The 25,658-nt window shown below is 42.0% G+C and overlaps 2 protein-coding genes across 9 annotated transcripts in view; one reads left to right on the top strand and one right to left on the bottom strand.

Annotated features, from left to right (window-relative positions):
* The window catches only part of LOC145515678 (uncharacterized), a 106,068-nt gene that overhangs the window by 28,531 nt on the left and 51,879 nt on the right, over positions 1-25,658 (top strand). The gene's annotated exons all lie outside the window — the stretch shown is intronic.
* LOC145515710 (uncharacterized) lies at positions 818-24,941 on the bottom strand. Of its 8 annotated transcripts, XM_081516952.1 has the most exons (8): positions 16,287-16,792; positions 15,119-15,264; positions 14,913-14,968; positions 6,754-6,877; positions 5,837-5,932; positions 3,247-3,294; positions 3,047-3,126; positions 818-2,806 (listed from the first exon to the last, which is right to left on the bottom strand). In XM_081516952.1, exons 3-8 carry the CDS (start codon positions 14,922-14,924, stop codon positions 1,853-1,855), a joined length of 1,314 nt encoding a protein of 437 aa, XP_081373078.1. In that variant the 5' UTR covers positions 14,925-14,968; positions 15,119-15,264; positions 16,287-16,792; the 3' UTR covers positions 818-1,852. The 8 variants fall into 8 exon arrangements, with proteins under 8 accessions (XP_081373078.1, XP_081373076.1, XP_081373071.1 ...); XM_081516950.1 differs by lacking the exon at positions 16,287-16,792 and adding an exon at positions 24,734-24,941 and having other exon boundaries at positions 818-3,294; XM_081516945.1 differs by having other exon boundaries at positions 818-3,294; positions 5,837-5,935.

The raw sequence follows: 25,658 nt of genomic DNA, 5'->3' as shown, positions 1-25,658 counted from the left end.
TAATACCAGTGGATAGGCAACCAACCATGCCTGCCAAAATACTGCCTTATTTCTTAATCTCTTTAATTGCTTCTTTTTTGATGTGAACCACCATTTTAAAAGTCTATTAAATTTGTTATAATACTGTTTCTGTTTTATGTTTTGGTTTTTTGGCCATGAGGCATGTGGGATCTTACGTCACCGACCAGGGATTGAACTGGCACCCCTGTGTCAGAAGGCAAAGTCTCAACCACTGGACCACCAGGTGAAGTCCCTTTGACCCCCTTCATTTCTGCAGTTATACATCCTTTCTCACTTATGATGCTTGAATTTTTTTCTGTCCAGGGTGCAATCTCTTTCACTTCAAAAAGTTTTCAAGGTGACTTTTGCACTCATTTTGCTAGAGCACCTCAACAGACTACAGCTGGATGCCTGTCGAGCAAGTGAATGCACTCGCTCATTCCTCTGGTCAACAGACGCTTACTGAGAACCTCTTAGGAACCGGCAGTGGACTAAGTATTTATAATAAAGTGAGAATGAATCCTGGCTTTTAATTGTTCCCATTTTCTATACATACATTGAAAGAACTTAAATTCCCTGAGTAAAGCTTTGGTTGCATCCTACAAATTTTAACGTGAAGTTGTCTCTTTGTCATTCATTCGCCGAATGATAATTTGACTTCCTTTTTAATGTAAAACTTACACAGCTATCTTAAATTTCCTTGTAGAGAAATGGATTTTGTCTGAGACTTTATTTTCTAATTCACTAGAAGACAGGTCAGAGATTGTAGCATGTCTCCTGTTTTTTGGAAGGTCTCAAAAAATCATCAGAATCTCTCTGACCTTACAGTAGCCCATTTTTATTATATCGGAGTTCCTTACACTATGAATCCCCTGGTGGGGAAAAAGGCAATCTATGAAAAGCTTCAGTTTTAAAATTTTTCTCCAGAAGGAACTATCTAACATTCTAGAAAGAAAGATGATGTTAAGATGTTCATATAATCACTGTACACTGTAAGGCCTTCCTCTTACAGGATTTCTAACATAAAACTAGGAAAACAAAAAAGTTAAGAATATAATACAGCTCTCATTTAGCACACTTTAAATATGAGGCAGATAAGGGATACAATGTACACAATGCTAAGAAATATGATGCTAATATTACTAATTGGTTAAGTAATTAGCCCTATAAGAAATGAGCAATAATGGTGAAGCCCAGTAAACACTAAATGTTGGTTAAATTCTTTCCCAGTCTCATTCGGTTCAGGTTAATTTTAGCAGATAGATGTTTCATCTATATGATATTTTATTGTGACACTTGATTTCCCATAGAGGCTAATGACCCTTCATGTTCAGGAAGGTTAGAATGATTTCTGTCTCTAACATTTTCACTGCCTTCCTAAGTCCGCCCACTTGGCTTATCTTCATGGAGTTTTTCACTTTTTCACCAACTGAACTCTGATGTCTAATAAATTTTGAAATACAGATACACCCCTCCCAATTCCTAACATTTATAAGATTTCTCATCAGTAATACATGTCAAATTCTGGCCCTTAATTAAAGGCCTCACATCCATAGTATGAAGTGTGATATTAAGCTGTTGTCCTTAAATGCTTTCCCACATTCCTGACAATTACATAGGCTTTTGTGTTTTACTAGCACAAATTTCCAGATGTCAATTTTTTTTCCAGTTCTACCTGTTTATTGCTACCAACCCATCTCCCTCCAACCCCTTATGCGTGTGCTCTGGTCATGTGACACCATGGACTGCAGCCCACCAGGCTCCTTTGTCTGTGGAATTTTCCAGGCAAGAATACTGGAGTGGGTTGCCATTTCCTTCTCCCAGATGTCAAATTTTGAGGTTTCCCACGTCTTCACTCACTCCTCTGTCCTGCATGAATTCTTTGATGTTGACTAAGGTGTGAGCCACGAATAAAAGCCTTCCCACATTCCTCACATTCATAGGGTTTCTCACCAGTATGAATTTTCTGGTGTCGACTAAGCTCTGAGCCACGGCCAAAGGCCTTCCCACATTCCTTACACTCATAGGGTTTTTCACCACTATGATTTCTCTCGTGATGAGTAAGTTCTGACCGTCGAATAAAAGCCTTCCCACATTCCTTACATTTATGGGGTCTCTCACCAGTGTGAATTTTTTGATGCCGGTTAAGTTCTGTGCTACAAGTAAAGGCCATTTCACATTCCTTGCATTTATAAGGTTTCTCACCCGTGTGAGCTCTCTGATGTCTGGTAAGTTCTGAGCCACGGCGAAAGGCTTTCTCACATTGCTTACACTTGTATGGTTTCTCCCCTGTATGAACAATCTGATGTCGGACAAGATGTGAATCGGAGATAAAACCTTTCCCACATTCCCTACATTTATGAGGTTTCTCGCCGGTATGAATTCTTTGATGTAGATTCAGTTGTGAGGCACAACTGTACACCTTCCCACATTCCTTACATTCATAGCGTCTCTCACCAGTATGAATTATCTGATGAAGACTAAGTTGTGTGTCATAGCGAAAAGCTTTCCCACAGTCCTTACACTCATGGGGTTTCTCACCAGTATGGATTCTCTGATGTCGAAGAAGGTGTGAGGGACGGGTAAAGGCCTTCCCACACTCCTTACATTCGTAGTATTTCTCATCGGTATGAATTCTCTGATGTAAATTCAGCTGTGAGTTAGATGGAAAGGCCTTTCCACATTCTGTACACTTAAAGGGTTTCTCACCTATGTGAATCTTTTGGTGTTTACTAAGTTGTGAGGTAGAATGAAAGGCTTTCCCACATTCCTTGCATTTATGAGGTTTCTCAGCAGTATTAATGCTCTGAGATTTCGTAATCTGAGAGTCATGAACAAAGTCACCTTCCTTATTTTCATTACTTTTTTGGCTTTCATGAATTCTCTGATGCTTCATCAAGTCTGACCTACTATTAAAGGCTTTCTCACATTCTCCACATTTAGAGTTTTTCTCCTTATTATGACTTCTTTCATGTTGACTCTGGTGTGGCTGGGACCTGGAAGTCTTACATTCCTTGGATTCACAGGATTTGGCTCCAGTAGGAGCTGTCTGAGGTGCTCTAGGATCTGTGTGCTGAATGGAAGTGGATCTTTCTTCAGAGGTTATTATGGCTTGTCTGAAACGTTCTTCCGGTAGCCTTTCCAAGTAGCATCTGACTTCTCTGGTATTTCTGACTCTAGGACACTCAAGATTAGAGCTTAGAAGTCTCTTTGTTATCTCCGGTTGCAATGACTGAAATTCGTAACTGTCCTCCTTTAAAGATAAAGTCTTGGCTTCTCTTCTAGATTCCCAGTCTGTAAGATAACAAAGAAAAGAGTATTTTCATGTTGCAGGAGAAAGGAAAGTTCCAAGGTAGAAACAACAAACTAAAAATAGTGAATAGTTTAAATTACTCTTAACACTGCATTACAATCTGAAAAAAAAAAAAGGATGGGAGGGGAATAAGAATAGAGAAAATGAGGGCAGCTTATGAAGGAAGTGATTTTTAAAATATTATTTGGCTGTGCCAGGTCTTAGTAGTGGCATGTGAACTCTTTAGCTGTGACATGTGGGATCTAGTTCCCTGACCAGTGATTGAACCCAGGCCCCCTGCATTGGAAGCACGGGAGTCTTAGTCAATGCACCACCAGGGAAGTCCCAAGGAAGTGACTTTTCACTTCTGGTGAGAATCAGTTGGGGAACTTGTTAAAAATACAATGTCTGGGACCTCCTAGGTGGTCCAGCAGTTAAAACCCAGCACTCCCAACCCAGGGAGTCTGGGTTAGATCCCTGGTTGGGGAACTAGATCCCACATGCCGCATCCAGCAGTTGGTAACTAAAGATTGAAGATCTTGTGTGCCACAACTAAGATCCAGCGTAGCCAAATAAATAAATAATACATATATAAAAGAGAAATGTAACGTCCAGGAACCAACCAACCAAATGAGAATCTAAAGGAGTAGGACATTATCTAACAGCAAGTCCTCTCATCTCTAGCCCCAGCTTTTGATTACTTCTACTAGTATCTCTAGTAGTAATCACCTTGTCCAGAGCCATCCCTCACCAAGATTAACAAAACATTATCCTGGCATAGTATTTCCCTATTTCCTCCTGATATCCCATCCCCAAAACAGTAGCCAGAGTGCTCTTATTAAAATAAGTTTGATCATGTCATTCTTCTGCTCAAAATCCTCCACTGGATTTTCTTCTCACCCAAAGTAAAAGTCAAAATCCCTCAGTGATCCACAGCGCCTTTCCAGAACTTGTCTTGCACTACCTCTTTCTGACCTCACTGCCTTATCCCCTCCTATGAGCTGACTCTGTTCTAGCTCCCTGACCAACTAGATGTTCACATTTGCCAAGCATACCCTTCCTTCAGAATCTCTGCCTACAAATATCTTCCCTAAGATATCAACATGGCTCTTTCAATTACTTCATTCTGACCTCTATTTAGATGCCAATTTAAGAGACCACTCTTTACTAAACAGGACCTTCATCAATCTACTTACTGTACTTTTTTGCAGTGTACTTATCACATGTCATTTTATATTTTCCCCCAACATTATGCTTGAAAGTTTTCATAACACAGAAAAGTGAAAAGAACTAGACAGTGAACTCCCATAATCTCATCACCTAGATTCTACAATAAATGTTTAGATCTACTTGCCTTATTATACATCCATCTACCCCTCCAATCATCAAGCCACCTTACAGACATCAGTATACTTCACCTCTAAACTATTTTAACTTGTTTACTTCTGTACTGTCTGTCCACCTTTCACTGTAACTGCACAAAGTAAATAATAGTTGTCTGCCAAATGCATGGCCATTGGTATGTTTTTCTATCTCCCTCACTGATTTCTGAGGCAACTCAAAATATGGGACTCACTGTTTAAATGCAGTGCCTTCCCCCCGCACCTAAAATACAAAATTCACTATCAGACCTGCAAAATTCTGCAGTATCTGGCCCCTGCTTCCCTCTTCAACTTAATTTTGAGGTACTGTCACCTTCACTCACCATGAGTCCACTATACTGGCCTCCATTCAACTTACATGTCATGCCAATTACATTCTCATCTTTCAGGAAATGTTTTGTCTTCTTTGCATGCTCTCTGTTCCAGGATATCTGCCATGGCCAGCTTCTCTCATTCTAAACATCTTAATTTTCTATCCTATATCCTTTTCTTTGCCCTCATAATCTTTTTCTCAATTTTATAATTACATATTTGTTCATCAGTTTATCTACTGGTATAATTTCTCCCGAGGCTTCCCTGGAGGCTCAGTGGTAAGGAATCCACCTACTGGTCTACGAAGATCCCACATGCCAAGGAGTGACTGAGCCCGTGCACCACAACTTCTGAGCCCACATGCAGCAACTACTGAAACCTGAGTGCCCTAGAGCTGGTGCTCCACAGCAAGAGAAGCCACTGCAATGAGAAGACCACACACCATAACTAGAGGGTAGCTTTAGTTGAAGCCCAGCTTGCCACAACTAGAGAAAGCCCATGCAGCAGAGAAGACCCAGCACAGCCAAGAATAAAAATTATTAAAAAAAAAATCAGAACAAAATTGGACCCTAAGTGTGGTGAAGATGGTTATCTCACGGAAAGGAGGAACGGAGGAAAGCAGAAAGGCACATGCTTTCTGAAATCAGAGGGAATATGAGGAAGAGTAGCAAGAAATGGTAACTGGAATAACAATTGGAAGACTTATGTGAAACATCCTTAGTCTCTTCTCCAGATGTCAGGCTTCTTGGGGAGCTTTCCTAACAACATCTCAGACGTGCTGCCTGCCTTCTCACAGGCCAGGAGAGTGACACCTACCACGGCCTTTCCCATATGAGTCTCGATTACTCACCTGGGCACCATTCTTCTGTCTCCTTGCCCTTAACCATCCAGGGTTCCTTCCCCTCCTCCAACAAAGAGATCACATCTGGCTTAAAATTGGTGAATCCTGCTCAAGAAAGAAAAAAAGGATCAAGTTATGTTGTGGGTGTCCCAGAATTAAAATCAGTCCATGATGATCATGAAAGAGTAAGAAAACTAAGGGTAAGAGGAAAGGGGGAAGAAGATAAAGTTCAATGGAGCAGCTGATTTCTTTTTCTTTTTTATTTCAGGTCCTGAATATTTATTTTTTAAATTTGTTTTTCCTAGGCTGCATGCATTAATTATTTTATTACTGTATTTTTTAATTGGGTGATAACTGCTTTACAATGTTGTGTTGTTTTTTGCTGTACAACAATGTGCATCAGCCATAATTATATACATATATACCCTCTCTCAAGCCTCCCTGTTCTCCCCATACCACCCCACTAGGTTGTCACAGAGCACCAGGCTGAGGTCCCTGTGTTATATAGCAGCTTTCCCCTAGTTATCTGTTTTACACATGATAATGTATACAGGAGCAGCCAATTTCTAACTTCACAAGGGACAAAGCATTCTTTGGTAAGTACTTAGGAAGAATCGTTAATTCAGCCAAGCACTTAAGAAGGACTCGCAAGAGATTTGGATTCCCTTGTGGCTCAGCTGGTAAAGAATCTGCCTGCAACACGGGAGACCTGGGTCCAATTCCTGGGTTGGGAAGATCCCCTGGAGAAGGGAAAGGCAACCCACTCCAGTATTCTGGCCTGGAGAATTCCATGGATGTATAGTCCATGGGGTTGCAAAGAGTCGGACATGACTGAGTGACTTTCACTTCTTAACTTCACAAGAAATTATTATAACAAATATAAAAATTAAGACCAATTCTGAATTTTGGAGGACAAATCAACTTACCCAGTGAGATCAGGTTGTTATAATTCTCTAGCATCACATCTCGGTACAAATCCTTCTGAGCAGAGTGCAAGCATTCCCACTCTTTCTGAGAAAAGTAAATGACCACATCTTTGAACTTGAAATCCTGAAACCACAGATAAAAATACACAAAAATTAATGGGCCAAAATCTTTACAAGAAAATAAAAGAAAATTAAGAGAGTGATTCAACAGGAAAATACTGTTTGGAAAAAAAGGACATGCTGGACCTTTCAAAGTGGATAAGTCAACAGCTCCATATCAAAAACAAACAGCCTAATCAAAAAATGGGCAAAAGACCGAAAAAGACATTTCTTCAAAGGAGACATACAGATGAGCAAAAAGCACATAAGAAGATGCTTCAACATTATTCATTATTAGAGAAATGCAAATCAAAACTACAGTGAGGTATCACCTCACACTAGTCAGAATAGCCATCATTAAAAAGTCTATGAATAATAAATGCTGGAGAGGGTGTGGAGAAAAAGGAACCCTCCTACACTGTTGGTAGGAATGTAAGTTGGTACAGCCACTATGGAAAACAGTTTGCTACTGCTGCTGCTGCTAAGTTGCTTCAGTCATGTCCGACTCTGTGTGACCCCACAGTCAGCAGCCCACCAGGCTCTGCCATCCCTGGGATTCTCCAGGCAAGAATACTGGAATGGGTTGCCATTTCCTTCTCCAGTGCATGAAAGTGAAAAGTGAAAGTGAAGTTGTTCAGTCGTGTCCTACTCTTAGCGACCCCATGGACTATAGCCTACCAGGCTCCTCTGTCCATGGGACTTTCCAGGCAAGAGTACTGGAGTGGGTTGCCATTGCCTTCTCCAAAACAGTTTGGAGGTTCTTTAAAAAACTAAAAACAGAGCTACCATATGATCCTGCAATCCCACTCCTGCGTATATGTCTGGAGAAAACCATAATTCAGCAAGATACATATACCACAATATTCACTGCAGCACTATTGACAATAGCTAAGATGTGGAAGCAACCTAAATGTGCATCAACAGATGAATGGATAAAGAAGATGTGGTGTATTTATACAATGGAATATCACTCAGCCATAAAAAGGAATGAAAACAATGCCATTTGCAAGTTTTGGACATCCATCCAACATGGATGGACCTAGAGATTATCATAGTAAGTCAAGTAAGCCAGACAGAGAACGACAAATAACATGTTATTGCTTATATGTGGAATCTAAAAAAGAAAAAAAAGATACAAATGAACTTATATACAAAACAGAAATAGACCCACAGACATAGAAAACAAACTTATGCTTACAAAAGGGGAAAGGTGGGAGGAGGGATAAATTAGAAGTCTGGGATTAACATATATATACTACTATGTAGGGCTTCCCTGGTGGCTCAGACGGTAAAGAATCTGCCTGCAATGAGGGAGACCTGGGTTCGATCCCTGGGTTGGGAAGATCCCCTGGAGAAGGGAATCGTAACCCACTCCAGTGTTCTTTCCTGGAGAATTCCATGGACAGAGGATCCTGGTGAGCTACAGTCCATTGGGTCGCAAAGAGTTGGACACGACTAAGCTACTAACACACATACACACCACTACTATATATAAAATATAACCAATAAGGATAGCACAGGGAACTATATACAACATTTCGTAATAACTTTTAAGGAAAAGAATCTGAAAAGATACGTATATGTATAACTGAATAACTTTGCTGTACACTTGAAACTAACAACATTGTAAATTGACTATACTTCGATTAGAAAAATTGGAAAAAAAAAAAACATGGACAGGTCAGTGTGGAAACAAGGGTGATCACAGTACACATTCTTGGTGTACACACCATTTGTTAAAAAAACTGAGGTATAGTTGATGTATAATACTGTATGTTTCAGGTATATAACATGGTGATTCACAATTTTTAAAGATTATTTTCCATTTATAATTATTATAAAATATTGGTTATAGTACCTGTGTTGTTCAAATCATTCTTAAACATACCTGCAACTACAGATAAAACCTCTTTGGCATTATCCTTTTTCATTATCCAGCCAGGTCTGGGAATAAACAAAGTCCAGATAATCGGTGTTTCCCAATTAAATAAAACTGTACATGCAAGTACATAACACACGCTATGTTCAGCACACAACACTGTGACCATCTCCTTGCATTTACAAAATTTGTTTAAAAATCTGAATCATTCAAAGGTATCTTTAAAAACCTCTCTCTCTGAAAATAGGATTTGAATATAGCTTATGTGATTTAATAATTTCTTAAAAACTCAGGCTCATAAATATACCAGAATATTTAATCCTAGTTGTTCTCCATGTCCACAAATAGACATTATTTTTACTGGGTGTACAACACGCCATCTTATGTATTCAGTGCTGTATTTTGCAGCACTAGCTTAGACAAGTTCTCTAAAGTTCTGTTGCAGTTACAAGGGTCATTACTTCTTAATAATTTATACATCTGGTTGAATTGTCCCTGTTACAATAAACTTTCCCCAACTATACTCTCTTTGTTCCAGAATTCCCAGAACTAATGGAGTAAGATCCAGACTCACACGATGGGACCCACAATGAGCAAACACTATACAAGTTCAAAATGGACCCACAGGTTCCATGTGGACTATCACATAACTGCATACACAGAATCTATCATATCTCCTATCATATTCTCAGTCCCAAAAAATCTCAGAGCTAAAAATATGAGCAAATACTAAGAATGCAAAAAATCAGTATCAATTACCTTCTTGTCTAATTGGAAACCCCTGGAAGAAGAAATGGCAACACACTCCAGTATTCTTGTGGGTAAACTCCCAAGGAAGAGAAGCCTGGTGGGCTGCAGTGCATGAGGTCACAAACAGTCTGACATGACTGAGTGACTGGGCATGCATCCACTATAATTGAAAACCCAAGTCTGCAACATGGAGTCTCACTTAACCACTCACCTCCACTTCATCAAAGCACAGCTATAACAAGGGAGGGACAAAATTTCCAGCAAGGGTTGGTTTTCCCATTCCATCAGTATTCCCAGTGGAAGAATACACACTTATGGAATGCTAAATGGTTTCTGAATAAACAGTTAAACATTTGTTGGAGAAGAGAGAGACACTTAGGGGACAGCAGCCTTTGGCAGCATCACTCATTGGAATTGGAAGAACTGGGGAACGAGTTTTTTGGAGAGGCTCAGCAGTTCTAGGAAAAAGAAATCCACAGTTCAAATCTTCCAACATAAAAAAATGCTCTTGATATAGGAGAGAGAAGAAACATCAATTCACGTAACCAATGGCTTTTAGGGTTACAAACCAGATCATTTATATCCTGGGTTCATCCAAGAGAAATACAAGTTAAGAAGGCAAAGGAGGAAGAGGCAAGAACAGCCCCAAGTCACCAGACTGACCTCAGAGCCCGCAAATGAAGTTTCCTCTCTCCTCCCCTGTTCCTATCTTCCTGCTTTTGGCAACACAGTGCATGCACACACAAACACAGAGTCCCTTTTTCTTCCTCCATCTGAGGGACAGTAACAAACCTTGGCTTTTCCTGAACTCCAGGGACTCCAACTGTACATAATGTGTTCAGAAGAGATAATTTTTCCACCATGAGGAGCTCATCTGAGCCCAGAAGAGCCTGCTCTGATCTGCCCCGGGTAGACCCCTGGTCTATCAGGGAGATGCTAAGCTCCTCAGGTGAGGAGCATCTTAGAGACATGAGCACAGGAAACTTAGGCAGGCCCAGCACTAGATGGATTCTGCAACAGAGGTCTCCAGCCTCCTCCAGGCCTAAGACTCAAGTACTTCCTTGGCTTTGTGCCCATATCCCAGAACTAGGGCCCTGAGAACCAAATCTAGAACCTCTTTTCACAAAGACCCTGTCCAGAATCACCAATATTGGGCGAGACAACCAATATGATCAGCAGGTTCTCAGCAGCCTCAGCCAAGCTCAACTACCTGGATACAGGCTGCCATGGCTTTTGTTGTTGTTTTGGTTGTTCAGTTGCCATGTCCAACACGTGACCCTACGGACTGCAGCATGCCAGGCTCCCTTGTCCTTCACTATCTCCCAGAGTTTGCTCAAATTCATGTCCATTGAGTCGGTAATGCTATCCAACCATCTCATCCTCTGCCATCCTCTTCTCCTTTTGCTTTAAATCAGGGTCTTTTCCAATGATAGCTTTACATGAAACCATAATTTTCAGAATCCTCATGGTCTGTACATCCTGGTCCCCAACCAAGATCATCCATGGCTTTCCTGCTTTTCATCCCTACCCTCAGCCTTACTGCTGATAGGCAGTGCTCATTGCGTCTCAAGCACAATTACTGTGCATTAAGCACTTTTAGTCCCTGGTGTCTTATACGTATTAATCTTCAGGAAAGGCCCGTGAATCTTTAGGTTAGTGAAGTGAAGTAAGTAACTTATTCAAGTTTGCAGTTAGCAGTGGCACTGCTGGGCTTTAAATTTAGATTTCTCCAGCCCTCCAGATGATGCCCTTCCACTTCTGACCCTTGCACATGCAGCCAGGGATTTCCTGATCCTTTGCAAGAACCCTGAGCTGGACTCTGCACCTAGGGAAGCAGAAAATGTTTGGTTTGCTCTATTTGTCACTGCAGAGCACAACACTATGAGGGGAAATCAAAGGTAGAAGGGTTAAGGGAGGAAAGAAGCAGTTCTGTAAACAGAATTCCTTTGAAATGAACTAACAGTGACTTACTTAAGTTGAGGAGTATGTGGAAAATTTCACGTAACATGTAAAAGATTAACTGGGGCCCAGAAAAGTAACAGAACTCCAACAAATGAAAACAGACTGAGCAGCATTCCAAGAACGGTGAATGTGCTAAGTTGGAGGTAGAGAGGGAGACAAATTGCATCTGTGTGTCTGAGGAACAGATAAGTTAACGGGGGTAACTGGTGAGGGAATCTGGGAAAGGAGTAGACAGCTGTGATCCTGGAGAAATCCAAAGGGGCCAGAAAAGAAAGGCCTTGGATGACGGTCATCTTTGCCAGGACTAAACACATCATCTTGACTTACCACTCTACGCCAATACTAGGACTGGTTCTCTAGTAAATATAGATATTTACTATAGTAAGTAAACAATAGTGTGAAAGAGCTGGGGTTTTATCCTGAAAGTAACAGGGATTCACTGAATAAAGGAGTGATGTGACTGGACTATTTTATTTTGGAGGAATAAACTAGAGCTAGGGAGTCCAATAGAGGTTCCCCTGGTGGCTCAGTGGTAAAGAATCTGCCTGCAATACAGGAGATGTGGGTTCAATACCCAGGTTGGGAAAATCCCCTAGAGAAGGGAATGGCTATCCACTCAGTATTTTTTCTTGCCTGGAGAATTCTATGGACAGAAGAGCCTGGCGGGCTACAGTCCATGAGGTCAAAAAGAGTCGGAACAACTGAATGACCAACACTTTCAGGGAGTCCAATGAGGTAAATGCACTACCCGTTCCCACAAAGGTTTTACCTGGCACACAGACAGTGGGGTGGGGTAGCAGGCCATGAGAGCAAGGAGCAGGAAAAGAGATTCAGTGGGCTCTGCCACCTCGCTGACGTTGGGGAGACCAGGAAGCAGGAGTTAGGGGACCTTCAGGTTGCCAGTGTAAGTGCACATTCAGGTGAATTTCCATTATCAGCATATTCCCCAAAGCCGGCAGACTACATTATACAGAAGTTGTGAGAAAGTCCATGGTCAGAGAGCTAAGAAATGGCAGAAATGGAGGTAGGCTCTACCCTTTTATGCAGTACAAATATTATTAATACAGAGAAAGGACAACTAGCATTCTAAGAAGAGGAAGAAATAGAGGGAGAAATGGACAGTTAAAGGTTGAACGGCAAAGGGAAGCTGGAGTTCCTTCCTCACCAAAATGTGCTGAGAATTGATGGGGAAGATATGGTCACCTTCTGAGAATCTTAGGAAGGTTCTGACCAGAATGGAAATATGAAGACAAACTCAGTAAGTTTCCACAGAATTCAGAAGAAAAGTCAAAGACAAAGGAAAAAACAGATTTACCTAAGGGGAAAAAAAAGAAGAATATTTCTTCTTTCTTTCTTTTTTTCTATTTATTCTTTAGAAAAAAAAAGAATATTTCTAAAGAATATTTAGTCTAAATATTTCAAGACTAAAGAAGTATGTAGTTCTGAAAAGCAACTGGACAGAATTAATTAATTAAAAAAAAAAGAGTTCAAACTCAGACACATCGAGGGGGAAAAACTCCTCAATTTCACACACTCAAATACTATACCATTCTTTAAAATCAACTAGGAATTTTACCGATTCCCAGTATTCTTGCCTGAAAAATCCCATGAACAAAGGAGCCTGATGGGCTACAGTCTAAAGGGTCACAAAGAGTCAGACATGACTGAGCATATACACACACAGGAATTTTACAGCCAATATCCTGTAGTTATATCTCAAACCAGATATCTTAAAGATTAAACTGTTTAGATAAAAAGTACTTTAGAAAAATGAGTGACTTATATTTTTGTATTAGAGAAGAACTTCTGGCATGACATAAAGAGAAGAAAACACTTTTTGAAAACACACACAAAATAGATTAACCATGAAAAAATACTTCTAAAACAACCTATAAATGACAGAGTAGTTCTGAAAAGAACTTTGCTTAATTTATGCTTAATATGCTTAATGTATAAACTGATAAATGGGCAAGAGAAACCAGTAGACAATTTAGAAATTCCAACTGTACCATTTATTAACTGTAATTCTGGAGCAACTGACTCAACAGAATCTATTTTCTCATCTGTCAACTTAGAATAATACCATATTTCATCAAATCTGACATGCCACTGTTTGTAAAGCCACCATTACTTTATATACCAGGAAAGAAAGAAATGCCATCAATTAAACTATAACTTGCCAGGAACTGAAAAACCCATCTTGATTTCAAAGAAGTTAAAATGTGGAGGGGGAAAAAAAAAAATCACAGAATTCCCATTCATACCTGACTGATAAGGTTGTTATGTGGATCCAATAAGATAACATCAAGAATTTCAAGCTACAAGTGGCTCAAGGTGAACACCCAATAAGTTAAATTGCTTCTATTAGTAATTTGATCCCATTCTGAAAACAAAATTACATACCCACACATATGTGCAAATAAAACAATTTTAAAATATTAATAATGATTACCTCTAGATGGTAGGACCATGGGCAATAAACTTTAATAACTTACTCGAATTTTGAAATTTTTGCCAGAAACCTGTATTACTTTTGGAGAAGGAAATGGCAACCCTCTCCAGTTATCTTGCCTGAAAAATCCCATGGATGAAGGAGCCTGGCAGGCTACAGTTCATGGGGGTTGCAGAGTCAGACATGACTGAGCGACTTCACTTATTGTATTACTTTAATAATCACAAAGAGAGCAATTAGGTGATTTCTATTTGGACAGGGATGGAGAAATATCAAGATCTGAAAGGGGCTGGCAGGCATTCCATGCTGTTAGAAATTTGGAAGCAAATAGGCTACAGTGAACCTGGACCCCTAAAATTTCTTTTACAAGAAAGAAATTAGAATGATTTAAGTAACTTATTCTGTTCTTCAACTTCCCTACCAAATCACACAAGCACATTCTCTCAAAACTGTTATGTTGTTGCTGTTTAGTCGCTCAGTCTTGTCTGACTCCTGACTCCATGAACTGCAGCCCACTAGGCTCCTCTGTCCATGGGATTTCCCAGGCAAGAATACTGGAGTAGGTTGACATTTCCTTCTCCAGAGGATCTTCCAGACCCAGGGATCGAACCCACGTCTCCTGCATTGGCAGGCGGATTCTTTACCACTGAGCCATCAGGGAAGCCCCCAAGATTGTTACTAACACTGAACAAAATCCAGGGGAATGGAAATTCCAGGTGAGAATACATGCAAAGCAGATAGCCCAGGCTTAACCATCTGTGGTTTCCTCCTCTCTTCCCCTTTCTCCAAATCACTACTGTTAATCTCTTCGATGAAGTGAAGTAAAGTGAAAGCTGCTCAGCTGTGTCCGACTTTGTGACTTCATGGACCATACAATCCATGGAATTCTCCAGGTCAGAATACTGAAGTGGCTGGCCTTTCCCTTCTCCAGGGGATCTTCCCATGGAATCCTGAAATGATAGTGCCCTGAAAACCGACAAGACATCCTTTCCAAGAAAAGAATGGCAAACAACTTACCTTCTCTGCCATGACTTTTGATGCACAGCAACTCTTTTCTTCTCCTCTTCTGGATTCTTAGAGAAGGAAAAAAATAGAAAATGGTTAAGAACTATGAGACTACAGGTCCTTCCTGGAGCCTGGGGGAGGCCAAGGCAGAACAAATCCCTGCTCCACCCCAGGCACTGAGAGAGCCCAAAGCCAAAGAGACCTGCAATGCCACCTACCTCTCTCATCATCAAAAAGAAGAGCAGACAACCTTAGAAGCCCAGATGGGAGTCCTGGGAAAGACTCCCAGACTGCGGCCTCTTTCTTTCATAAGAGCCTGGCTTTGGGTACTTGCATATCCTGGTATCTTACATTGAGCCCAGATCTGTGACGCAAGGAAACATTCTAATTAGATCTACCTGCTGGAGTCCCACATTTCTGTCCTCTAGGCTGGGGGCACGTGCCTGGGCCCCGTTGGGCACAGGGTGAAAGAACAGAGAAGTGGAAGTAGGAGAGTCCCCACCCAAAACTCTAGAAACCCCATGCATGTGTGCTAAGTCGCTTCACTCTTGTCCGACTCTTTGCGTCCCTATGGGCTGCAGCCCACCAGGCTCCTCTGTCCATGGGAGTCTCCAGGCAAGAATACTGGAGTGGCCCGTCATGCCCTCCTACAGGGGATCTTCTCCACCCAGGGACCGAACCCGCGCCACTTACGTCTCCTGCATTGGCAGGTGGGTTCTTTATCACTAGCGCCACCTGGAAAGCCCCCTAGAAACCCCCGACAACACCATAAACGGCCCCAGGAGAACGCCATTCACTGGGCTGGAGAGCGAGCGGCTGCAGTCGTGTCAGTTCTTGGGCCTAAGAGTGCAACGGGAGCGCGATCCGGGCCTAAGGCAGGCGCCCGGGACCCAGCCACCTGCGGACCCCATTCAACTCCTGCCAAAAATGTATAAAAAGGGCGCCATTCCCAGCTCCAGCCCCAAAGGCAAAGTCGGCGACGTGACCATACTGGGGGTGCGCGCGCACCCACCCACACACACGCACAGAGCCACAGAGTCCAGCTTCGACAGGATACCCACCACAGCCCCGCTAGATACTGGCTGCCCAGCACCGGACGTCTGGCGCACAAACCACTTCCAAAGAGCATCTCACGGGCTTTCCCCAGGCAGGCAGCTGCGACACTCCTGACCTTCAGACACCAGACCCCGAGTCAGCCTGAAGCCACACCCACCCATGCTGGCGCTCGGCCGACACCGCCCACCCCTAAGTGCAGACGAGCGGCCTGGATGACACCCCCTCCCCGTCAGGCTTTATTTTTCAAGCGCGGGCACGTTGCTTGGACATGCCCGACAGCCACCCGTATTTAAAACTAACAAACCCCAGACCTGCCCCGGGGCCCCTCACCGTTCACTTCTCCGGGGTCCTCTCACGCCAGTCTGATGGAATCCGCCCCAAACCAGTGAGCGAAGCAACCTCGAATGCCCCAATCCTTTGCGTCCGAACTCCCGCCAACTCACACGGTCCCGCCAACTTTGTACGGAAGCCGCATATACCGAGGGGCCCTCGGGGAAATGTAGTCCAGGGGAGGAAAAAAATCCAAGCAGGGCCTGGGCAGACACAAGTTTTCGCCCCGAGTCGCGTCGTGTTCCAAGCTTCAACGAAGCCCAGGCCGGATCGCCCAGCCGCGCCTGAGCATCCTCCAAGGATCCGGGCGAACCGACCGGTCGAGGTAGCAACAGGTGGCCGCGGGTGGGTAAGAAAGGATTGTGGCCCGTGGAGGCTTCTGGGAAATGTAGCCCACAGTCGGGGTAAGGGGGTGCTCAAGTTTCGGCTCAAGTTTCATTCCCGGAGGTCCCCGGCGCAGCCCCCAAGTGCTCGGTCCGGAACGTTGAACCCTGCAGCCGGAAGTCAAGGCTTTTCCGAACGATTTGGGCGGGGCCCCAGAGACGGCCAGTAGGGGTTGGACCCACCCTGGAGGCGTCTGGGAAATGAAGTCCCAGGTCGGGTTGGGGAGAGACTGAGAGCAGTCGAGTTCTTGTTGGGGGAGTCCGAGAAGGGCCCGGGGAGGTTCAAGAACAACCCTGAGTCCCGGAATGGACTACCAGTAGTAAACTTAATAATAAGTAATACTGTTAAAATACGTCATACTGTTTTCAAACATTTTGTAAGTTCTTAAATATAGATAAAAAGACATGTAGGTAGTAAGATCTCCGGAAAGTCACACTAAACATTTGTTAACAGTAGTTAATTTCCAGGATGTGCGATTGTGAGTTTTTTCTTTTTACTTTGAGTAATCCCTTATATTTGGGCCATTTTCATGTCCTTTTTGTAAAACATTACTTATTAAATTTTGTTAAATATAAAATGAACAACTGTTGTGGATGCAAAAAATCAATAAATAACCTACAATAAGCAGTAGAAGAAAGTTTTACTTCAGCTGTACTGAGGACCATAGTGGAGGATTTAGCTTCTCAGTAGTTCTGAGAACCTGGACTGAGAAGCATAGCTTTCAGCATAGTTAGTATTTTGTTAGAGCAAAACACATACATCAAACATGACATGAGTTTTCCTTCAAAATTTCAAGAGACAGATTAGCACGTACACAGGGAGTCAGTATAGCCTTGGAGTCTGGGAAAGGAATCTTATCTTTAAAGGAGTACTGAAAGTGAAAGTCGCTTGGTCATCTATGACTCTTTGTGACCCCATGGACCATACAGTACATGGAATTCTCCAGGCCAGAATACTGGAGTGGGTAGCCTTTCCCTTCTCCAGGGGATCTTCCCAACCCAGGGATTGAACCCAGGTCTCTCGCATTCCAATCAGATTTTTTACCAGCTGAGCCACAAGGGAAGCCCTAAAAGAGTACTGGCATGTGCTTATAGGAGGGGAGGAGTTTATTTATTCCCATCTTCAAAGTGGAGAGTCTTTACTTCTGGATCATGCATTTTTTTCTCTTTAATGGTTAAAGCAGATGAATAATGTATGATGGTGACTGCAGCCATGTATAATGCAGATGGTGACTGCAGCCATGAAATTAAAAGATGCTTGCTCTTTGGAAGAAAATTTATGACCAACCTAGACAGCATATTAAAAAGCAGAGACATTACTTTGCCAACAAAGGTCCGTCTAGTCAAAGCTATGGTTTTTCCAGTAGTCATGTATGCATGTGAGAGTTAGACTATAAAGAAAGCTGAGCACCGAAGAATTGATGCTTTTGAACTGTGGTGTTGGAGAAGACTCTTGAGAGTCCTTGGACTGCAAGGAGATCCAACCAGTCCATCCTAAAGGAGATCAGTCCTGGGTGTTCACTGGAAGGACTGATGCTGAAGCTGAAACTCCAATACTTTGGCCACCTGATGCAAAGAGCTGACTCATTGGAAAAGACCCTGATGCTGGGAAAGATTGAAGGCAGGAGGAGAAGGCAACGACAGAGGATGAGATGGTTGGATGGCATCACCGACTCAATGGACATGAGTTTGAGTAAACTCCAGGAGTTGGCAATGGACAGGGAGGCCTGCTGTGCTGCAGTCCATGGGGTCTCAAAGAGTTGAAAACAACTGAGCGACTGAACTGAACTGAACTGATAATGTATGAAAAACAGGAAATAAAGCTATTCCAGTAACATAAAGTTCAGGCCAAATTATGTATAAGCCAGAATGATTTTGTTGCCAAAACTCAGCCTCTGTTCACTGGAGCCGAATAGAAATGAGGAGTTTTGGATGAAGTAGAAAACAATAGCTTTTATTGCTTTGCCAGGGAAAGGGGGCCACAGTGGGCTGATGCCCTCAAGACTGTGTGACTCACCCTGAAGGGGGCAGTGAGGAGTTCTCTAGTGTTCAAGGTGCAGGCCATGATCAGCTCATGGACAATTCTTGGACTGGTTGGCATCAAGGTAAAGTTTCAAGTCCACTTTCTGGTTTCAACCAGTCTAGGATCTATGGTTAATAGTTTTCATCTGCAGGGGTCTGCTTCCTGTAAAAACAACTCAGAAGTGTGTGTCAGGCCTTTATCTATATCTTTCAGGAAAACTGGGAGTTCACTGATGCTGCTATGTCACAGAATTATCGTGTAAACTGTTACCAGTTCCCTAGCCCAACAGCTGTTCTTTGTTTCTACATCTTCACATTTCCCAATCATTAACTCTTGAGCCAGCATTTTACTTTAAAAGACAAGGATGCAGGAGCTTGTACACAATTTCAATTTCCCCATACCTCCATATGTGAAAATTTCTTCTGTCAGTGTAGATTCTGAAATTCTGAAATGGATGAATAGTGGGCCAGATTTTTAAAATTCAGTTTGGTTCTAAAAGATGAATGAAACACAATATTGATAAACGAGAACAAAACAAACCAAACCAAAACAAAAACATGAGACACGTGGAAGGTTAAACCATAGACATTATGTTTAAAATAATTTTGAGGACTTCCCTGATGGTCCAGTGGTTGGGAATCCACCTGCCAATGCAGGGGACACAGATTCAATTGCAGGTCGAGGAAGATCCCACATGCCAAGTAGCAACAAACCTATGCACTGCAACTACTGAAGCCCACCTGTCCTAGGGCCAGTGCTCCGAAACAAGAAGAGCCACCTCAATGAGAAGCCTGAATACCACAATGAAGAGTAGGCCTGGCTTGACTCAACTGGAGAAAGCCCAGCGAAGCAACTGAAGACCCAGTGCAGCCAAAACTTACTAAATTAATTCATTAATTAAATTTAAAAAATAATTTGAGGCTATGTGCAACTTTATAACCACAGTAGAGGGACTTCCGTGGTGTTCCAGTAGGTAAGACTCAGCACTCCTAAAGCAAGAGGCTCAGATTTGATCTCTGATTAGGGAACTAGATCCCACATGCTATAACTAGAAGATCCCATGTGCCACCAACTAAGACCCAGTGCAGCCAAATAATAAAATATTTATAACCACAGTAGAGGTAACTGGATTTTCTGTGTGTGTGTGTGTGCTCAGTCATGTCTGGCTCTTCATGACCCCATAGACTATAGCCTGTCTGGCACCTCTGTCCATAGAATTTTCCAGGCAAGAATACTGGAGTGTGTTGCCATATGCTACTCCAGGGGATCTTCTTGACCCAGGGATCGAACCTGTGTCTCTTGTGTCTCCTGTGTTGGCAGGCAGATTCTTTACCACAGAGCTACCAGGAACCAGCCTCATAGATTTTCTAGAAAAATTTAAATTACTAACTTCTACTAAGAAGTAGAACACCTAATTTTAGCTAATTTTTGAACTAATAACGATTGTTCAGTTTATTCAGAGCCTAGGAAAAGAAGAATTGCTCTCTAATTAACTTCGTTTAACTGGTATAGAACCTGATAACGACAGGTCAAAAGAAAAGCACTATTCAGTTTCATTTGTGTTAAAAGATAAGTCGAGACACAGAATTTTTTTAGCATTTACTTGAGCATACATCAGTTTGAACCAGGCAGCATTAAGTCAAAAGTGGCTAGGAGCATTCAACAAATAGGAGCTGGTGGAGAGGTTTTTATAGAGAAGACCCCAAAGCAAATCAAGGAAATCATTTGATTGGCTATACCTTAACCAGTGGTGGTCACGAAAGTTGTGCTGGGCTGTAAAGAAGGCAGAGTGCCAAAGAACTGATGCCTTCAAACTGTGGTGCTGGAGAAGACTCCTGAGAGTCCCTTGAACTGCAAGGAGATCAAACCAGTCAATCTTAAGAGAAATCAACTCTGGAAGGACTGATGCTGAGGCCGAAGCTCCAGTATTTTGGTCAACTGATGCGAACAGCTGACTCATTGGAAAAGTCCCTGATGCTGGGAAAGATTGAGAGCAGAAAGAGAAGAGGGCATCAGAGGATGAGATGGCTGGATGGCATCACAGATGCAGTGGACATGAACTTGGGCAAACTTCGGGAGATGGTGAGGGACAGGGAGACCTGGCGTGCTGTAGTCCATGGGGTCGCAAAGAGTCAGACATGACTGGGCAACTGAACAACAACAACCTTAAGCAATCATCTTATCTGGGAAAGCTGAGTTGGCTGTTAGTGATTGGTTGTCCTTAAGGTTTATTTTCTTGGATTTGAGTGCACTGACTCTGGGTTAGATTTTGGTTTGCTTACATAGGTGACCAAGGCATTAGGGTCACCTCAGCCAGTCGAAGAGCCTCTTCCTTTAATTACTTTAACTTTGTGATTATAGAGGGCTTCCCTAATAGTTCAGTTGGTAAAGAATCCACCTGCAATGCAGGAGACCTGGGTTCGATCCCTGGGTTGGGAGGATCCCCTGGAGAAGGGAAAGGCTATGAAAAATTCCAAATAAAAGCTGATTTCAACAATATACTATAGGGACTTCGCTGGTGATCCAGTGGTTAAGAATCCATCCGTCTTCCAATGCAGGGGATGTGAGTTGGCTCCCTGTTCCAGGAACTAAGATTCCACGTGCCGTGGGACAATTAAGCCCGAGTGCCACAACTACTGAACCCACGTGCCAGAACTAGGAGAGCCCACATGCTGCAAGGAAGACCCGACACTAATTAATTGATTAAAAAAAGCAAACAAATTTAAGTATCATACTTCACTACTAAATATGACAGCATGTATCTCCTAAAATCAAGGACATTTTCTTACCACACACCACTAAACAGTGTCTCGCATATTATGTCACCAAATAGCACAAAATACCTGTGTCTTACACTCACATCAGTAAACACGGTAGCACATCCCTTGTATCTCTAACCACAACACCATGATCAGAGTCAAGAAAAGTAACAATTCCACAATTCACTTGCAATTCCCCCCCCCCAATGTCCATAAAATGCCTTGTGTAGGTTTTTCTTTAATCAGGAAACAAAATTTATTCCATTACATTTGATGTTATGCATTAAGTTTATGCATTACATTTGATGTTATGTCTTTTTAGTCTCTTTTAATCTAGAACAGTCCCTCCACCTTTTTGTTTTCTTTAAACATTGATTTTTTTTAAAAAAGAACCTAGCTCAATTGTTCTACAGAATGTCTTATGTTTTAGATTTCTCTGGTTATATCCTCATGGTAAAATCCACATTAAACATAATTTTTCAGGACACTTCATAGATGGTGTAGTGTCCTTTTGTTGTATCACATCAGGAGAATCATGAAGTCATTTGACTATTGGTGGTACTAAATTTGATCACTTGGTTAAGGTGGTAATGGCCAGGTATTTTAATTATAAAGTTATATTTGTTCCCTTCTAATTGGTAAGTAACCTGAGGGCTGATAACTTAGGACTACATGAATATCCTATTTTCTCAACAATCACATACAAACTTAATATAAGGTACGTGTTACCCTCTCACATAAATTAATATGTGTTAATATTTCATATAAATATGAGACATGAAATATTTTGTATAAGAATTTTGTGTATGCATATGAATGATGACACATGTATACACATTGTTCTTCAGTGTTAGACAGTCAATTCATTATATTATATGTTATATTCCTTGTGAGCCGTTTAAGATATTTTAGAGTATAATTTAGAATATAGGTAATTTTTTATTTTGTTCCTGACTTTTGAATTTAACCCCCATAAAAATACAACATCACTATAAACAGATATTCATCTTTAGGTTTTTGAGCTTCTCTATCATGTCCAGTGTTCTGTTAGCAACACTGATTGACAGAAATACATATCTTGGAGAGAAAGTTGAATCTTTATTGTGGAGATTATGATCTGTCAAGGAGGCAGATGGCAAACTAGCCTGTCTTTTTAGAGTCAGGTATCAGGAATTCCCTGGTGGTCCAGTGGCTAAGACTCCGCTGGACTAATGCAGGGGGCCTGGGTTCAATCCCTGGTCAGGGAACTAGATCCCACATGCTACAACTAAGTCTGCATGCCACAACTAAAATCTAGTGCAGCCAAACACAAAAATAACTGATTTTTTTTTTTAAAAGAAGAGTTAGATATCACATGGAGAACTTAAGTGCGAAGGTCTTGGTAAAAAATGGTGCCTTGGTAAAAAATGGTGACTTTTGCCAAAAGTGGATAAGAAACTTTTTGTACCTGTAACCAATTCCTACAGTCAGTTTGTATCTGTTTGAGTTCAATCACAAAACAAAACTGCACCAGAATTTAAACAGAAATTCAATATAAAGATCTGAAGGACCGATGCTAAAGCTGAAGCTCCAATACTTTGGCCACCTGATGTGAAGAACTGACTCACTGGAAAAGACACTGATGCTGGGAAAGATTGAAAGAAGGGGACGACAGAAGATGAGATGGTTGGATGGCATCACCGACTCAATGGACGTGAGTTTGAACAAGCTCCAGGAGTTGGTGGTGGACAGGGAAACCTGGTGTGCTGCATGCAGTCCATGGGGTTGCAAAGAGTCGGACATGACTGAGTGACTGAACTGAACTGAACTGAACTGATAGGAGAGTAACCATAAAGACATCAAAGAATTTGAAAGGGCTGTTTAAGGTTAAGGAAGGAAAAACTTTGAAGCTGGGTTTCAGACCTCATTTAAGAAGATGTGGTTACAGCCTGTTGGATGGCAGAGAAATCTGCTGGGTTCCCAAGTACTCAAGGAGAGTTGAAGCAGTGGTGCAGGTATGAGGTCTGAAATGCATAGTATCAACATCAGGAGAGCTCCAGAAAACAGCCCTCCAAGGTACATGCAAGCCAAAGTGGATGGACAGGCATGCAGAGAGAGTTGGGATACTACTGTGGGCGTGAGGTCTGGACCACACAGTGTCTCATGAGGAGGGCCTCAGCAAGGTGGTCACTGAGTCCAGGTCAGGTCTGCCAGACCTCCAGGAGACTGCATGCACTGGAGCACAGCTGGGCCAAGCATCACTGAATGCTCCCCCACCCCACACACACACCAAGAAGCAGGAGCAAGAAAAAGCAAAATGCAAAATTTAGAACCAAGAAGAGACACCCTCTTCCCCCTCCAGCATCCTCTACTGATGAAAAGCTTCACAACATATTTATTGTAAAGATATGCTTAAAGAGGACTTCTCTGATGGTCCAGTGGTTCCAGTGGTTAAGAATCTGCCTGCCAATGCAGAGGACATGGGTTCGATCCCTGGTCCAGGAAGATCCCACATGCTTCGGGGCAGCTAAGCCCACGTGCCACAACTACTGAAGCCCAGGGACCTAGAGCCTGTGCTCTGCAACAAGGGAAGCCACTGCAATGAGAAGCCCTCACACTGCAATGAAGAGTAGACCCTGCTCTCCACAACTAGAGAAAGCCCAAGTGCAGCAACAAAGACCCAGAGCAGCCACAAACAAATAAACACATATTTTTTAAAAAAGATATGCTTAAAGAATTGAGTCCATATTCACAGAGCAGGTATTGAAGGGTGAATGTGGAGCTGAGAGGCAATAATAACGGGCACAGTCAATCCTTTGGTTACTCAGTCTCTAAACACCTTTCTACACACAGTTGAGCTCTCATACAATAACAAAACAATTCTACAGATCTACCTAGCTAGGTACAACTATCCAAATGAGAATGTATAATCCCAACACCTAGCCACATTAATTACTAACTAATTAATTTCTGGCTGTATTAATTATTCTTCAAGTCAAAGTGGGATTCAGTTACAGCCCCACTGAATACTCTGTTGCCTAGAGAATAAATTGTAAGGTTAATCTCCAACAATTTCTTGTATATAAAATTAAAATGAAGGACTTCCCTGGTGGTCCAGTGGTTAAGAATCCACTTTGCAATGCAGGGAACGCAGGTTTGATTCCTGGTTAGGAAACTAAGATCCCACATGCTTCATGGCAACTAAGCCCACGTGCCACAACTACTGAAGCCCCTGCACTCAAGAGCCCAGCGCTCTACCGAAACAAAGAGCCTGTGCAGCTCCCCACCCATCCCCAAACATACCTGGGTATGAATGTACTGCTCTACTTCCTTTGCTGTGAAATTACTTCCTTGTTCAGACAAAGAGTTATACGGGAAGCCATAACGGTGGATAAAGATTTCCATGAGTCTGTAGTTAGTGATGCTTGGAAAGATCTAATGTAATTCACCGTCTACCAGGCTGGTCCTCACAGGGAATGGTGCCTTATCAGGGAATCAAGGTTGTTCTCTGCTGCTGGCAAAAAGTAAAAAGTAACAAGAAGGTCTTTGCTAAATAACTGTGTCCCTTTTATTAAGAAAGAAAATGCTAACACCTCGACCCCCAGATATTTCTGCTTATGTATCACTGGCCAAATTTATGACACATAGTTACCCTTAGTCACAAGGTCAGTTGGACAATAAAGTACTGAATTCCTCCAACATCTATAATGGAAATCAGCGAAGAAAAGGTGGGCTGAAACTGTCACAGGGATCCACCAGCACAGAAATGGTTTCTTGCAGGAATACAAACATGGACCCAGAGTGAAGATTTTGAGTGAAGAGACAATGTTTCTGAGTTTAATACATGGGCAAAAATCACACTGTTTGAACTAGAGATACCTGCAAATCAGATCCTTTGTTGTTGGGTTTTTTAAATTTTTCATTTGTTTTTATTCAACAACTTAAAGAGCTCATTGGTCATAGAAACTGAAAAATGTGTTATACACAGTGTGCGTTCAAAGTGTGTTTTTCATAGACACAGTATGGAGAATTGCTATTTCCTTTATGCTTTCTTTGTTATGATTACAGAACTACAAAAGTTATAATAGTAATTTTGTGTCACCCCTATCCACACTTGAATGAACAATGTGAAGTGTTTAATATTATTTTCTTTTCCTTGTTATGTTTGTTCCGATTATATTTATGAAAATCTTATTCTATGCTTGTTAATCTAGAAATGACAAAAATT

This window comes from Giraffa tippelskirchi, chromosome 7, assembly GCF_054371585.1.
Source record: "Giraffa tippelskirchi isolate mGirTip1 chromosome 7, T2T-mGirTip1v1.2.pri, whole genome shotgun sequence".
NCBI classification, from domain to species: Eukaryota; Metazoa; Chordata; class Mammalia; order Artiodactyla; family Giraffidae; genus Giraffa; species Giraffa tippelskirchi.
Note: the sequence above shows the minus strand (reverse complement) of the source record. Positions and strands in the feature narration are given on the sequence as shown.